At 36.8% G+C, this 18238-nt stretch overlaps 1 protein-coding gene across 1 annotated transcript in view; it reads left to right on the top strand.

Moving 5' to 3' along the window:
* Nucleotides 1-18238, top strand: part of ARHGAP21 (Rho GTPase activating protein 21) — a 112163-nt gene that overhangs the window by 31129 nt on the left and 62796 nt on the right. Inside the window, exons 3-5 of the mRNA XM_006871650.1 lie at nt 7222-7314; nt 9257-9335; nt 13146-13200. Coding sequence (XP_006871712.1) covers nt 7248-7314; nt 9257-9335; nt 13146-13200 — 201 coding nt within the window. The 5' untranslated portion in view covers nt 7222-7247. The remainder of the gene's footprint in view (nt 1-7221; nt 7315-9256; nt 9336-13145; nt 13201-18238) is intronic.

Below are 18238 nucleotides of genomic sequence, written 5' to 3'. Positions count from 1 at the left end.
GTGAACCACAGCCTCCTCTAACTTCAGACCAGAGCTAGATGGTGCCCGGTTGCCATTACTGACCACTCTGACCAAGACTATAATAGAAGGTCCCAGTTAGAATGGGTAAAAATTAGAACAAAATTCAAAAAGAAAAAAAAAAAAAGACCCGACTGGACGGTACTAAAAGAGCACCCAAGACTACTGCCTTTGAGATCACCTTCTAACTTGGAAATGACGACACTAGCAGAGGCCATCTCTTAGCTAAGTGATAGATGAGACTATAAAGCAAACAGGAGTCCTGGGGTAGCACTGTAGGATAACACTAGACTGCTAACCAAAGGGTTGGCAGTTCAAACCCACTAGCTACTCCTCAGAAAACTCTATACTCTAAGGCTTGCTCTGAGTTGGAAGCAACTCAACAACACGTAACAACAGCAACATAGAACAAATGGAGTCCTGGTGTGGCGCTGTAGGGGAAGCACTGGACTGCTGGACTGCTAACCACAAGTTAGCAATTCAAACCCACAGGTCATTCCTCAGAGACTCAATACAAGGTCATTATGAGTAGGAACCAACTTGAAGGCACTTAACAATAAACAAAACAAACAATAAAACCTGTGAAGAATGTGATCTTAGAACAGTCACCTACATAGTCATGCGTCCAGTATATAGAAGGCAGCAACTACACATATATTATGAATTTTAAGAATTGCCATAGAAGCCATCTGACTCTGCCAGAGGTCATGTAGGGAAGGAAAAAGTCATTTTTCCTGATGGATTTATCATAATTCAGTATCTGGCTTTTAGTTTTGCATATCTAGAAATTATCTTACAAAAACTAAAGACACAAAGAGATTGAAATGTATGACACAGTTTAAATATGACGCCTTTGATTTCCATTTATAGCAGAATAGTAGGCTGCATATTTTAGAAAGAATCTACTATTAAAAGTAATGAGCTAAATATTAACTCAAAACTTGTTAAGTACTGTGGAGTCAGTTCCGACTCATAGTGACCCTGCACAGGGTTTCCGAGGCTGTAAATCTTTATGGGAACAGAACACCTCATCTTTCTCCTGCAGAATGGCTGGTAGTTTCAAACTGCCGACCTTGAGGCTGGCAGCCCAATTCGTAACCACTATGCTACCAGCGTTCCTTAACTCAAGACTTAGAGTCAAGGTATATGGAAATTGAAGAGAAATGTATTTCTTAATGCAACCCATATGTAGTTAGGGAATATTTTTGAGAAAAATTTTCTGTTGTCCAGAAGAAATTGGAAAATATTTTAGTCATAGTTAAAAATTGAGGGCAAGACCAGAAAGGAAGATGAATAAGAATCAAAAGTAGCGCTTCAGTAGATACAACAGTGCTTATTGTAGGATTAACCTCTCTTTTAATCTCCGTTTTCACATATTTTTAGACATAGCATATTGAAATATTTGTCACTGGCAAAGTACTTCTGATTTTACAATGGCAGTCATTGCAAAGTTAGCCTTTGCTATATAGAAATATATAGGCATGTGCTGGAATTTCAACACCAAATTATTTGGACCACATCTATTCTGTGTAAATGAAATTTTCAGAAGTCACTGTATTGTCACCCAACAGACATTTTGTTATTTTGTAGAATTCATTAGTAATCATTTATATTTTGTATTTTTAAATGTAAGTATGGCATTGTCACCTTTGGAACACAGTAGACTTGGGCATGTTCATAAGAAAAGCGGTTATCTTATTACATGTCTTTCCATGGAAGCAATGGCTGGATGCAGCCAAACTATTAAACCCTCAAATCTCTAGCCAAGAAGAAAGAAAGGATTTTCCTTTCATGTCAGCTGTTGTAAGTGTTGAGTTAACTAGCTAATTGTAGCTAAGTGCCAACTTGATTGAAATTGTTAAGTGTTTTCATTTCTTATATTGAAAAGCAACTTTGTCTTTTTAAATTAATGATAAGAGAACTGTGTACTTGGACTGTGTTTTCCAGTAAAGCTTGAAAAATGGGTAGTTTTATTATTTTTAAAGTGGAATGGAATGCCATTTTTGGATTCAGACCTAAGATCAGATACTTGCTCTGCTCAATTTAGTCTCTATTTTTGCTTCAGTAAATACTAGTATCATAATGCCTATCATGAAAACTTGTGAGAATTAAACTAAGTAATGAATGTGCTCATTCATTGAATAATTTTTGCAAATGTCAGTGAACGTGACAAAATCCCTGCTTTTTATTTTAATGGCAAACATACAAGCAAATTAAAATATAACTTTAGGAAATGAGTGATAAGGTCTATACAGAAAAATTTAGACTGGCACATAATTGAAACTATCTCCCAACATTTTTTTGTAATTTTCTAAGTACATTGGAAACCTGTATACCTGTATAGTCTCCATCTTGTTGTTAGATGCTGTGGATTCGGTACCGAGTCAATAGCGGCCCTGTACACAACAGAATGAAACAGTCCACTTGAGCCCATTGCTGCTGTCATTGTGCCAATTCATCTCATTGTTCCTCTTTTTCTCTGACCCTCCACTTTACCAAGCATGATGTCTTTCTCCCTGGACTGCTCCCTCTTGATAATATGTCTGAAGTATGAGGGACAAAGTCTGGTCATCCTCCCTTCCAAGGAGTATTCTGACTGTACTTCTTCCAACACAGATCTGTTTGTTCTTCTGGCAGTCCATGGTACTTTTAATATTCTTCTCTAACACCATAAATCCAGTGCATCATTCTCCTTCGGTCTTCCTTATTCATTATCCAACTTTCACATGCATATGAGGCTACTGAAAATAACATGATTTGGGTCAGGCGCACCTTAGTCCTTAAACTGACATGTTTGCTCTTGAACATTTTAAAGAAGTCTTGTGCAGCAGATTTGCCTAATGCAACACATCTTTTGATTTCTTAACTGCTGCTTCCATGATAGTTGATTGTGGATCAGAAGAAAATGATGTCTTTGATTAACTTCAATCTTTTCTTCATTTGTCTGGATGTTATTTATTAGGCCAGTTGTGAGGATTTTGTTTTCTTTACATTGAGTCGCAACTCATACCATAGACTGTCATCTTTGATCTTCATCAGTAAGTATTTTTAAGTCCCCTTTGCTTTTAGCAAGCAAGGTTTCATCATCTGCATATCGCAGGATGTTACTCAATAACTTCCACCAATCCTAATGCCACATTCTTCTTCATATAATCCAGGTTCTTGGATTACTTGCTCAGCATACAGTTTGAATAAAGTATGGTGAAAGAATATAGTCCTGGTGCACACCTTTCCTGCTTTATCCATTCAGTGCCCCCTTGTTCTGTTCGAATGACTGCCTCTTGTATAAATTCCTCATAAGTAAAATTAAGTGTTCTGGAATATTCATCTCTGAAATATTGACCATAGCTTGTCATGATCCACACAGTTGAAAGCCTTTGCATTGTCAGTAAAACACAGGTAAACATCTTTCTGGTATTCTCTGCTTTCAGCCAACATCCATCTGATGTCAGCAATGATATCCCTTCCCTCATTCCACATCCTCATCAGAATCCTACTTAAACCTCTGGCAGTAACTTATCAGTGTATTGTTGCAGCCATTTTTAAAATTATCTTTAGCAAAATTTTACTTAATTAATGATTTTTTCCGATGAATTCTGCATTCTGTTGTCTCTTTGGAATGGACACACTCTTCCAAACAGTTGGCCAGATAGCTGTCTTCCAGATTTCTTTGACATAGATGAGCAAGTGATTTGTTGAAAGATTTCAATTTATATTTCATCAGTTCCTGGAGACTTGTTCTTTGCCAAGGCCTTTAATGTACCTTGGACTTTTCCTTCAGTTCCATGGACTCTTGATCATGTGCTACCTCTTGAACTGGTTAAACATTGATTAATTGTTGTACATCTTGTTTTGATGCTTTCTGCATCCTTCAGTGTTTTTCCATGGAATCCTTCAGTATTCTAAGTCGAGGCTTGATTTATTTATTTATTTTTTCTTCTATTCTTTAAGTTCTTCAGTTCTGAGCATATTCTTCCCTTTGGTTTTCCAACTCCTGGTCTTTGCACGATTCACTATAATATTTGACTTTGTCTTCTCGAGCGGTCCTTTGAAATTTTCTTTTCAGCTCTTTTGCCTCCCTATTTCTTCCATTTGCTTTAGCATCTATACACTGGAGAGCAAATTTGAGTCTCTTTCTACATCCATTTTTTTCCCTCTTCCTTCTTAACGTCTTAATGACCTTTTGCTTTCTTCCTGTATAATGTTCTTGATGTCATCCCACATCTCTTCTGTTCTTTGGTCATTTATGTGTAACGAATCAAATTTGTTCTTGAGATGATCTCTAAATTCAGGTGGGATATGTTCAAGTTCATAATTTTGCTCATACGGACTTTAAGTTTTTTTTTGTTAGCTTCAGACTGGACTTGCATTTGATGGTCTGTTTCACAGTCTGCCCCTGGCCTTGTTTTGGTTGGTAATGAGGAGTTTTTCTGCCTTCTCTTTCCACAGATGTAGTCAATTTGAATTCTTATGTATTCCATCTGGAGAGGTCCGTGTGTAGAGTAGACAACTCTATGTTGTTTAAAAAAGGTATTTGCGATGAAGAAGTCATTGGTCTTGCAAAATTCCATCATGTGATCTCCAACCTAATTTCTATCACCAAGGCCATATTTTCCAACCCTTCCTGTTTGTTTTCAATCTTTGTATTCCAATCACTAGTAACAGTCGTAATACATCTTGATTGCATGTTTGATCAATTGTGGTAGGTTTGTAAATTTGAATAATAATGATCTTAACTGGTCTTCCTTGTAGGCATATAGATATTATCTTATCACAGACAGCGTTATGCTTCAAGATAGATATTGAAATGTTCTTTTTGATGATGAATGTGATGCCATTTCTCTTTAGTTTATCCTTCCCAGAATAGGAAGGACAAGCCATGTGATCGTCAGATTCAAAATGGCCATTATCAGTCCATTTCAGCTCCCCCACTAATGCCTAGGGTATAAATGTTTATGCACTCCATTTCATTTTTGACAATTTCCAATTTTCATTGAGTCATACTTTGTACCTTCCATATTCTGATTATTAATGTATGTTTGCAGCTGTTTCTCCTGATTTTGAGCTGTGCCCATGAGCAAAGGAAGGTCCCGGAAGCTTTACTCCATTTACATCATCATGGTCAACTCTACTTTGAGAAGGCAACTCTTCCTCAGTCATATTTTGAGTGCCTTCCAACTTGAGGGACTCCTCTTCCAGCGCTATATTTGACAATAATTCTGATGCTTTTTAACATGTTTCAATATTTAACATTCTGGTGCTATCTGACAATGTTCCACTGCTATTCATAAGGTTTTCATTGACTAAATGTTTTAAAGTAATCAATTTCTCCTGGTCTGTCTTGGTCTGGAACCCTAGCTGAAATCTGTCCACTGTGGGTGACCCTGATGGTATTTAAAATGTCCTTGACATAGCTTTCTGAATCACAGCAAAACACAAGCCACCACAAAACGATAAACTGACAGACTAGTGGTGCACTCTCCATCTAGATATCTAGGTAAAGCTATTAACAATTTTCTATATTTACTTTACCTATCTATCCATATGGAGCCCTGGTACGGGTTAATGTGCTAGACTCCAAGGTCGGTTTGAACTTCAGGGTCAGCGGTTCAAGCTCACCACCTGCTCCTCGGAAATCCTATGAACCTCCTCGAAGGCACTTAACAACAACAACAATCTATCCATATGCATGTTTGGCTTCTAATGTATAAGCAATTTCTACTTATGTTTTAAGGAGTTGAGTTGACCATTCATTGCTTTTAGAGGACTTCTTCAGATGAAATAACTAAAATATAAAGAGAGCTTCAAACTTCTTTTGAGTCACTTTTGTACATTTTCCATGATAAAAACTGAGTTTTATATGACAATAATTATGAATTCTTTATAGTTATCCTTCATTTTCTTCTTAGTATTGCAACTTTACAAGTTTTTGTTGTTCTTGTTAAGTGAAGTCAAGTTGGTTCCAACTCATAGTGACCCTGTAATATTATATTACTACATAACATGCCTGTGTCTTGTTTTCTCAGTTCTTCTTTAAGAGTTAGGGCTGTGACTTCTACTTCAGAGGTTCTCAATGTGAGTGTGCATCAGCAACACCTCATATTGTCTGATACGTTAGGTCTGGGCTGACGCTCATGGATGTGCATTTCTAACATATTCCTAGGTGATACTAATTCTACTGATTTGGGGGCCACACGTTGAGAACCACTGTCTCTCCCCCACCCTATGTAGTACTTATCAGGGTTCTTATTAGGAGTCTTGGTGTGACACTGTGGGTTAATGCTCTGGACTGCCAAGTCAGTTGGAACCGCAAGGTCACCGGTTCAAGCTCACCATCCACTCCAAAGAAACCCTATACCGAGTCACTATGGATCAGAACAGACTGAATGGCACTTAACAACAACAACAACAATTATTAGTTTAAACGTCCTCTCATCTCTGAGGCTTTGCTTAGCTTTTATTTTACTATAGTTTAGTTGTTCTTAAGTTTTGAGGATTGCTTGGGAAACATGTTGAAACAGCAGATTTCTGGGTTGGGCTTGAAAATATTGATTTTTTTAGAAAGCACATTAGATGTAAATTCTAACGATCCTTGGATTACAATTTAGGGAATATTCATGTATACAATTGATCATGTTCTCCTCATTGCCTATGACTGTATTTTGTGTTTGTCTTTGATTGCTTCTTATACTGTCAGTTTGTTTGTATGTCTCTCTCCTACCAGTCTCTAAATGGTATGGACAGTGCCTTATTCTGTTATATCTCCATGCTTAGCATAATGCCAGTATTAAAAAACAGTGTAGTGAGTACTGTCTTTGCAATCAGTTTTGGCACTAATGACTATGTGACCTTGAAAAACAATCTGTCTGAGTCTGCTTCCTCTTTTGTTGCAATGGTGATAGAAATAGTTATTTGCCATAGAAACTAGTTCTAAGGTATGTAAAATATTAAGCATAATACCTGGCAGATAAAATGCATCCAGTCAATGAAAACCATTACTTTGTTACAGTTGTATTGACCATAAGAAGCAAAACAAGTATTTTGAATGAATAAACATCACTGAATTATCATTTTAGCTTTAAAATTTAGAATATGTGGTTTAAACTTCATACATTTTTGCTTGTTTCAATTACGTTTTATATTGCAACGTTCTGAAAAAGAATTGCAAAGTAAAATTTTGCTGGGACTTTTTCTCTATCATAGGAAAACAAAGAAACCACTTGGAACCAATGGATACCATATTTGTGAAACAAGTTAAAGAAGGAGGACCTGCTTCTGAAGCTGGATTATGCACAGGTATGGATGCTGTTTTTTAAATACCAACAGTTTGTTTCTCTTTCAGACCATTTCTTCCTTCTTTTGCATTTAATGTTCCATATTTCTTCCTTTTCTATCCTACAACAACATCTATTTTTGAGACCCACTTACTCAAGTTTCGTGATACCCACATGGATGGGTGCGAATAGAAATAATTTGATGTAAATTGTGGGCACTTAAAGTCGTAACACAAATAATGAGGTCTTGAATTTTTGAAAAAAATTTAAATGTTCTCAAATGATTTGCATACATTTAATTTTAACAAAGGGTCACAAAGTAGCAGAATGATGATGGTATTATGTAAGCTCTGAAAGTACCTTGTCTGCCAGACGTGGGTGCATGAATTTGTACCACAGAATGGGTTAAGTTATAACCCAAACTGAGTCACTTATCAACGAATGTGGTCTGATGTGCTGGAAATAGTAATTTTTGTGTAAAAATATTTTGTGAATTTAATAAATATGTAGTAGTGATGACTACTAAGGAGCAATTTCATATAGATTGATTATATTTTAAATCTTGTTTTTAAAATATGAAACAATATAAAATGGAAATTACTGAAAAACACTAGTTTTGACTAAGGCATATTTTCAACTACATATATTACAAGTAGTGTGATTTATTAGGATGCACTGCAATTATTTACTTTAATTAATAATTTTTATCATACCTAAATTAAATCTAGCTTCTATAGCATTAATATGTATAATATATATATCAGTGTACCCATGGGATTCCATTGCATAAAATCCTTCCATCATTACCTAAGCCTCACAAGGTTAAGACGATGAAGTAGAGTTGCTCTGAATAACCAACCCACTGCCTCCAATTAGTAAAGGTTTTCTGTTTTCCTTTTTATCCCTTTTCTTTCTTTATCCTTTCTCTTTTTCTTTATCCCTCCTCCTTTTATTTATTTATTTATTTATTTATTTATTTATTTATTTATTTAAGTAATCCAAGTACCCTTTTCTCCATCAAAATAAAGAACGATTTAATGTGTGTAAATTTAAAAATGGAGTCCTGGTGTGGAGCTGTAGGATAAGCACTGGACTGCTAACCATAAGGTCAGCTGTTCAAACCCACCAGCCACTTCTTAGAAACCCTGTTTGAGTTGCAACCACTCAATGGCACGTCACAATAACTATAAAAACTTAAAAGCATGCATACCCATAGTTAGGAGTCCTGGTGTGGCACTGTAAGATAAGCACTAGACTGCTCTGATGGTGCAGTGCTAAAGTGCTCAACCATTGTTTGAACCTGCTGTGTGGGAGAACAGATGTGACTCTCTGCTTCAGTCAGCATTACAGCCTTGGAGCCCTACGGAGCAGTTCTGCCCTGTCTTATAGGGCTGCTGTGAGTCAGAACCAACCTGATGACAATGGGCTCATCAGTAAGAATGGATAAATGGAGAAATAACTGAATAGTTTTGCAACTCAGGAAACAGTAAATAGAAGGGGCATAAAAATTACAACTCACCACCTGGTAACTACAACTTTGGAGGGTTATAAATTAATAAATGACTGAAGCTCTCATTTAGAACATGAGTGTATTTCTTAAGAAGCTGGTTATATTAAAGGTTCCTGATGATGCTGTGGGATAAGTATTGGACTGTTAACCACAAGGTTGGAAGTTCAAACCCACCTGCTGCTCCATGGGAAAAAGATGAAGCTGTCTGCTTCCATGAAATTTTATACTCTTGTAAGCTGTATGTAGGGTTGCTTTGAGTCAAAATCCACTCCATGGCAGTGGGTTTGGGGGTTTGGTTATATTAAGATTTAGTTAATTAAAAATTAATTAGCAATGATATGTTAAAAAATAAGTATAATACTCAAGAAACCATTTTTAAATCTTCAAAGTCATTTTCTTCAGGATTTTCTCATCAGTTGTTTTGTTGTTGTTTTTTTTCTTTTATTCTTTGAAGGTGACCGCATTATAAAAGTCAATGGAGAAAGTGTTATTGGAAAGACTTATTCTCAAGTAATTGCTTTAATTCAGAACAGGTAAGATTCTTGAAACGTGATTAATTTTGGCCAAAGATGGGTGTTATAAATCAGTGGAGCAAGAAGACTTTGTACAATATTGCATTCCTGTAAGGAGCTGGTGTGATTTGAAACTGTGGTTAACACATCCGAGAGTTGCCAAGAGTCAGACAACTGAAGGTTATCTTAGTTGGTGGCTTTGCTTTGGCAGATTTATCAGATTTAAGATTCAAAAGCCTTCAGAGTCCCAGAGCCATACATTTAGATTTGATTTTAGATGTCCCCCTCTTATTTGAACAGTAGAATGTATAATTTGTAATGTACCTTAGCTTATATATAAATGCATTTATAGTGTATTTTTAAATCACTTACTAGGATGTATTACTTTTTTAAAGCTTTTTAAAATTGTAGTGAAATACATGTAACACACATTTGCCACCTCAACATTTTTGGAATGTGCAATGTAGTGATATCAATTCCACTGGCTGTGCTGTATTACTGTCACCTGAAATTGTTGCCAAATTTTCCATCACCTTAAACAAAAGCTTATTGCCTCCTGATCATTCTCCCTTTCCCCTCGCCCTCCTGCCCTGGCAACCACTAGTATGGTATCATTTGCCCATTCTTGTTATTTCATATCAGTGAGTTCGGACATGTGTCACCTTTTAGTGATTACTTCACTCAGCAGTATGTTTTCAAGTCTCATCCGTCTCATAGCATGTGTCAGGACTTCATTGCTCTAAGACACATTATAGTTAACTGTCTTTGGGATACTCTTCTTAACTCATATTTATTCATTTGTTTTAACCAAGACAGTAAGAAATTCCCTTTCAATCCCAGTTTTCTACTTACACGAAACAGTTGCATGTTGGCCTTTAAAGATAGATAATAAATTTAGAGAGAGCAATGATCTATGAGACCTCAAAGATAATGTAGTCCTACTCTCTTCCAAATTAATTAATAAATAAGTAATTAAAAGTAAAAGAGGTGCATTGTACTGAATGTCTGTCAGTACTGATCGTAAAATTTGGGGTCTGATTTCCAGATCATCACTGTACTGTAAGAAGCTCTGCCAAGACTTAATTATACAACTTCTGGATTATCTATTGCTGTATGCTAGCCATACCTACCTGTCTATAATTTATTTGACGCTCTTTCACTTTTTGAAGTCTTTTATCAAGCTTTTTTAACCATATCCAAAGCATTTCATGCTACAATCTATACTACTTATAATAATGTCATAATTCATTGTCATTTTTTGGCCATTAAATGACGTAATCATGGTGTATTGATAGCAGAGTATTCTCTTTATTGTTATAATGTATAATGAGATTCCTAGAGAAAACAAATGTTAGATCTTGCCATTCACATTGGGTTCTCCATGCTCCTGACTATTTGAACTCAAAGGATTGAGGACACTTGGAACAGGTGTTGAAGTTAAAACTTTTCTAGGCATTACCTGGAGATTTACCCAAATTTTATTTTCATCTAAATAAATTAGCTCATCATAAATATACCCATGTGTTTCCTCAGTCAACAATTTAAGGACTTTTAATATATTTGTTAGTATCTTTTCTTTCAAAATATTACTTTTCTACATAAGCATAATTCAGTCTTTGTCTGCCACAAAATCTGCAATTCATTTTTATTGTTACTGGTGCAGTCCGTCTTTCAGAGTAATAACCCTTCAGAATGACAGACTTAACTTTTTGACCATTAAAGCAGTCTAAAAACTATAGAAATACTGTGTTTCATTCTCTTATTTTCTTTTAAAAAACTGTGTTCCTTTTGTCTGCAGTTGGTAGCAAATGGATAATGCAGCACAAAGCCATTGAGGTTCTGCAGTGTATTAATGTAAAAATGTATCCTTGCATCTGTATGTATTATGTACCAACTCCAAATACTGAAATACAAGTACCTATATATTTGGTTACATTCATTTGAACCTGTGGTTCTTACTAGTATACCATTCTCTCATCTGTATGAACCTAAAAACAAGAATTCAGACTTGTCAAAAAGAGACACCAGTAATTACTAGATTTGTTTTCTTTTTGTTGTTGTATATTTGTTTGATTGTTTCTTAATGTCTTGCTTGTATTGGGGAAGAATCTGATATAGGTAGATTAGATATTAAATCACTCAATGGAGATACCACTAGATTTGCCGTATCTAAAGGCTGGCTGTCTAATCCAGGTCCTGGATAGAGTAGGAGAAAATGTGTGACAAAACTCAAAATTATAAAAAAAAAGACCTGGTTTATTGGTCTGAAAGAGCCTGGGAAACCCAAGTAGACTATGGCTCTTGACCACCCTTCAGGTTTGAAAAGGAACGTCATGGCCCAATTTTCAGCTAAGCAGTAAAGAGGTATATAGGGAGAAAACAACACTAGTAAGATATGTTCACTCTGGAATGATCAACCATTCAGTATCAAAAAGGAACATTTACCTAAGGACAAAGTTGAGAAGGAATGGGAAAAATTGTGGAATGGAAATAGGAGCCACAGGGAGGAAGGAAGTATGATAACTGTTGTTACGGAGGGGATTATAGTCATTAACATCAAACAAAGTGTATGATTTGTTGAATGTAAAACTGAGATCGGCTCTGTAAACCACTCAATTCATGATAAAAATTTTCAAAGTAAATCAATATAATCGAATTCCTGATAGCAGAATTTGGTATAATTTATCCCTTTCAGCTTTTTAAAATATGTTGCTGTTGTTGTTCAGTGCCGTTGAACGGTTCCAACCCATAGCAACCCTGTATAGGGTTTCCAAGGAGTGGCTGGTGAGCTTGAACCAGCTACCTTGCGGTTCAAACCTATTTTGCAGTCCAGCACATTAACCCACAGCCCCACCAGGACTCCATTGTTGTTAAGTGCCATCGAGTCAGTTTTGACTCATAGCGACCCTGGATAGGGTTTCCAAGGAGCAGCTGGTGAGCTTGAACCGCCAACCTTGCAGTTCAAATGGCTTTGCAGTCTGGAGCATTAACACATAGTGCCAGACCAGGACTCCATAGAGAGTATATATTTGTCACATTTAGTAAGAAATTAGCAATACAAAAATAAAACAAGACTTTAAACTGTTCCTATAAGGCTCTAAGAGTCCAGGTATGGCGCTGTAGGTTAATGCGCCAGACTGCAAAGTCATTTGAACTGCATGGTCGGCGGTTCAGGCTCACCAGATGCTCCTTGGAAACCCTACACAAGGTCACTATGGGTCAGAATCGACTCGACGGCACTTAACAACAACACCAACAAATAAGGCTCTAAAATTAAATCATTAAGAAGAAAGCAAATAGTTGAGATGCTATATAGTTTTTTTAAATGTTAGAAATGTTTCAGTAACTGTGATACTGAACACTGGCTAGTTTATTTTTCTTCTGAAGTTAAGTAGGAATAATGCAGACTTAGGGTTTTAGTATTATTTTTAATACTAAATTTGAGGGTTCTTATGCTGATGAATTTTTAATTTGATAAACAGAATATATCATCAAAATCATATATTTGTTTTGTGACTTGAAATAATAAGTGTATACTAATATTGTTTTGGTTTTTGTTTAAGGACTATTTAATAAAAGTAAAGTACTTTATATTCTAAAATTATAATTTTGTAATTATGGCAAGATGCGTTCTTTTGTACATAATGAACTTATGTGTATAATAGTTACTTCTTTTTACTTAACGATTTGATTCTGAAAAATAAAGATTTAAGGAAGCCAAAAATTAAATTCAGTTTTAAAAATGCTTCTGAGTTGGTTATTTTTTTTTTTTATATATTTTCCTTATCATTTTCACCTCGCCTAAAATAGTATGCATATGTTCAATTTCAGTGATACAACATTGGAACTTAGTGTTATGCCAAAAGATGAAGATATTCTCCAAGTGGTAAGCCTTATTCAAATATAAAAGATGCTCTATAGTCGTGAATGCTCATGAAAATTCTTTTGAATGAAGGTGGATTGAGTCAAGAAAGGGTTCTAGGAAAAAACTCTCTGGTTCATTTAGCAGAGTAAGGAATTCACCACATTTTATCAAAAGAAAAACTCATTGCCAGTTTTTTGCAATTAAGTGACATGTGAATTTTTATTGATTCCTCTGTGAACAAAATTAATGTTGTCACTTAGTGTGAGATTCCTAGAATTGGCTTCCATAGTGTTGCATTCTAAGTAATCCTTTAACCAAGCTCAAGTCAGAGTGTAAGTACATTAACCAGACATTGAAATCCTTTTGTCTTTTTTTTGTGGTGAAAATAGACACAGTAGGTCATATTCCCATTCATAATTATTATATGTACAGTTCAGTGACAGTTGTTACATTTTTCTCATTGTGTCACCGTCTGTCCCCATATTATTTTACAACCATTAACTTAGACTCATTGTTCCATAAACTACTCATCGATGTTTGAGAATACTGTGTGGTCAGTTTGATCCGATGCAAACGATGACTGAAACAACATGCTGCACAAAATGCTCAGACGTTCTTTACTAATCCAGCTAACTTCTTATTTCATTTGAAGATTACTTCAGGGGATAGTTTTGCCCAGCATTCAAAAGTTTTCTCAGAGCAATAGATTTGGGAGTTCCTCCAGCCTCAGTGGGTCGGTCCCACATACCAAACCTATTGCCACTGAGTCAGTTCTGACTCATAGCAATCCTATCTATCTATATATGGTTTCTGAGACTGTAAATCTTTACAGGAACAGACAGTTTCATGTTTCTCCTGAGGAGCAACTGGTGGGTTTGAACTGCTGACCTTACAGTTAACAGCCCAGCACCTAACTCACAGGAATATTAGTTACATTAGTCAAGCTGTATAACCATTACCCTTAGTATCAATTTTCTCATCACCGTAGACATAAACTCGCCACTTCCCAGAAAATGATGTTCTCTCTCCTGTCCCTGGTTGTTGTTGAGTGCCATTGAGTATGTTCTGACTCATAACTACCCTGCACAGAGTTTCTGAGGAGCCACTGGTGGGTTTGAACCACCAACCTTGCAGTCAGCAGTACAGTGCTTATCGTATAGTGCCATACCAGAACACTGTTGGTGTTTATATATTTACCTTGTCTCTTCACGTAAGTGAGGTCACTCACTATTTCTCCATTTGTGTTTGACTGTTTCACGCAGCAGGCTATCTTCGCGGTCCATCCATGTGTAGGGCTTTGTTGCTTCTTAAGTCTGAGTAGTCCATACTGCTTCACCATTCATCCAGCTTTTTGTTGTGTCTAGCGCTGCAGTGAATGTAGGTCTACATGTTATTGTTTTTTTAAATATGAAATAGACGTTTTATGAAAACCATTTTCCTAATTTTTCAGTAAATATTCCATTTGTATAGTTATTTACTCTGCAGTTTTTTTGTTTTGTTTTGTTTTGTTACGGTGGAATGGAATGCATTCTATTAGAAGTAATGTTTACAATGGATTGAGTTTACAGCTAATAGAAAATATGTTAGGCTTTTATTTTGGTGTGGAAATAACACTATGTAGTTGAAAACTTTAGCATTTAGTCTAAAATGCTTTTCTGGTTTTTAGAAAGAAAATTAATTAAGAAGAATTTTTAAACTCCTTTATTAAGCCTAAGTTTCATACAACAAAATCCTTCTTTTCAGTTGGCTTGTCATTTCAGTAGAATATACACAATGAGCAAACACACATTAAAAGCAAACAATTACATATAGGAAGTGGCAATGGTTATGGAAGTGCTTTCTCTTTAGCGTAGTGGTTACAAATCGGGCTGCGAACCTTAAGGTCAGCGGTTCGAAACTACCAGCCGCTCTGCGGGAGAAAGATGAGGCTTTCTACTCCCGTAAGGATTTACACCCTCGGGAACCCTGTACAGGGTCGCTATGGGTCGGAACCGACTCGACGGCACTTAACAACAACAATGTTCTTTTTAGTGAATTTTGTTGTTGAGTGCTGTTGCGTTAATATCAAGTCATGGCAAATAGCTGGATTTTTAATGTTATTCTTCACTAATTCCAAGTAAGGAGTCCTGGTGTGGTGCTGTAGGATAAGCACTCAACCATAAAGTTGATTTGAACCACAAAGTCAATGGTTCAAACTCACCAGTCGCTCCTCAGAAACTATTCAGGGTCACTGTGAGTCACAACTGACTCAACAGCAATTAGGAACAACAGGAATGGAAACTAACCGTGTGTTTTCAAGACATGTTGATTTTAATTGCTGATGTTAAGCAGCCCTGCTGGTGCACTGGGTTAAGTGTTGGGCTGCTAACGAAAAGATTGGCAGTTCTCACTCACCAGCTACTCTGCAGGAGAAAGTTGAGACATTCTGCTTCCATACAGTTTACAGTCTCAGAAACCGTATGGAGCATTGAATCAGAATCAACTCGGGGGCTGTGGGCTTGGTTTTTTGTTTTCATATGCCATTGAGTCCATTCCAACTCCCTATACAACAGTGTACAGTGGCCCCAGAGCATTTCCTAGGCTGTAGTCTTTATGAGCCACAATCCATCTGTCAGGTTGTTGTACTGTGGTGGCTTACGTGGTGCTGTGATGATGCTGGAAGCTATGCCACTGGTATTTGAAACACCAGCACATTCAGCCGTGGTGGACAAGTTTCAGTGAAGCTTCCAGACTACACTAGATTAGGAAGAAAGTGAGGCAGACTACTTCTGAATGTTTATCCATTGAAAATCTTATGAATAGCAGTGGAACATTGTCAGATATAGTGCCAGAAGATGAAAATATTAACGAATAGCAACAGAACATTGTCAGATATAGTGTCAGAAGATGAGTTCCTCAGATTGGAAGGCACTCAAAATATGACCAGGAAAGAGCTGCCTCCTAAAAGTAGAGTTGACTGTGATAATAGAGAGGGAGTAAAGCTTTCAGTACCTTCATTTGCTGATGGGGCACAACTCAAAATGAGTAGAAATAGCTGCAGCATCCATTAATAATTGGAACATGGAATGTATAGAGTGTGAATCTCAGAAAATTGGAAGTTTCAAAAGTGAAATGGAGCGAGTAAAGATCAATATCCTAGGCATTAGTGAGCGGAAATGGATTGGTACTGGCCATTTTGAATCAGACAAGCACATGGTTTGCTATGCTGGGAACAACAAATTTAAAGGGAATGGCATCCAATTCATCGTCAAAAATTACATTTCAAGATCTTTTGTGAAGTGCAATACTGCCTGCGGTAGGATAATATCCAGATGCCCATAAGGAGGACCATTTACTATCACCATTATTCAAATTTACGCACCAACCACTAAAGCCCATGATGATGAAATGGAAGAATTCTACTAACTTCTTCAGTCTAAAATTGATCAAACATGCAATCAAGATGTATTGATTTGGTAATCACTGGTGACTGGAATGCAAAGGTTGGAAACATAGGAAAAATCAGTCATTGGAAAATAGAAACGATGTTGGAGATCACATGATGGAATTTTATCGATCATCTGCCATGAACAATGACTTAGTAATAGCAAATACTTTGTTTAAAAAAATATAAAACAAAATACACATTGACCTCACCAGGTGGAATAAATACATAACAATCAAACTGACTGCATCTGTGGGAAGAGATGGTAGAAAAGCTCCATCTCATCAGCCAAACCATGGCCAGGGCAGACTGTGGAACAGACCATCAATTGTTCATATGCAAGTTCAGGCTGTAGCTGAAGAAAATGAAAACAAGTCCACAAGAACCACAACATAACCTTGAACATATCCGTACTGAATTTAGAGATCATCTCAAGAACTGATTTGATGCAATTAGACACTAAAGACAGAAGACATGAAAAGCTGTGAGATGCACTCAAGCACATCATGCAGGAAGAGAGCAAAAGGTCATTAAGAAGACAGGAAAGAAAGAAAAGACCAAAATGAGTCTCAGAAGAGACTCTGAAAGTTGCTCTTGAGCACAGAAAAGTTAATGCAAATGAAAGAAATGAAGAGGTACAAGAGCTGAACAGAATATTCCAAAGAGCAGACTTTAGGTGGAGTGTTCAAATTTTGTCTCTTGAGTTGTATCCTAGGAATCTCGGTTTTCCAGTAGAGACCCTGATCTCCAAGTCTTTGGATCCAGCAGTGTTTTAGTCCAGGACTGGTGCAAGCTTCAATAATGGCCTCCTCTGAGCTGGAACAATTATGCACATTCCTACCCGTTGGCCTCAAGTAGCAGTAACCAAGAGTTTTGAAAAGGGATCAGATGTGAACCCTGAAGAACCAGTCAACATTGTGGGGTGTGCACCTGTAAATAAGCCCTACAAAGGACAAAGAAACATTATGGAAATGGCATTTATAGCTTCCGACATGTACAGTGGTTTTTCCGTGTACATGAAATCTTGCTTAACTTATTGTCAAATTAATGATGTCATTAAAGAAATCAATAAGGCAGTATCTGGTCAGTGTAAGATTGTACATCAACCAAAAAGCTTGCGAGTCCTGTGGCAGAATCCTTTGTCATAGATTTATTGAAGAAGAAACAAAGGCTACCAGAGGTCATTGTTTTTGTTTCTTTGTGTGTGTGTGTGTATGTGTGTGTGTGTGTGTGAACTGAGTGATAGTTTACATGGGAGAACATCGGCTTTACACCGTCATTGCATTGCAGTGATTACAATCTCCGTGCATCATCATTCAACAGTATTTGCTTTCATTCCCTCTGTTTTTCTTTTTTTCCTCTTTTTTTGTGGGGGTGAAGGGGTAGGGAGATGTACACAAAAACATTCAGGAATATATAATAATTTAAACAACCAAAGGGCACATTCTGCAAGCCTGCCTCCTGACTACTAGCACTCAGTCCCTCTCTTCCCATGAGTCTAGAGTCCTCAGCTGCTCCCTTTCTCCATGTCCTCATCTCTGCATCCATCTCTGGTGTCACTGCACCTCTGGATAGGGCCGTGCATTCCGCTTGTGCTGCTGTCCCTTGATGGTCCTAGGGTCCTCTGTTTCTGGA

This window comes from Chrysochloris asiatica, unplaced genomic scaffold, assembly GCF_000296735.1.
Source record: "Chrysochloris asiatica unplaced genomic scaffold, ChrAsi1.0 scaffold00172, whole genome shotgun sequence".
NCBI classification, from domain to species: domain Eukaryota; kingdom Metazoa; phylum Chordata; class Mammalia; order Afrosoricida; family Chrysochloridae; genus Chrysochloris; species Chrysochloris asiatica.
The sequence above is the reverse complement of the archived record's forward strand: the minus strand, read 5'-3'. Positions and strand labels throughout refer to the sequence as shown.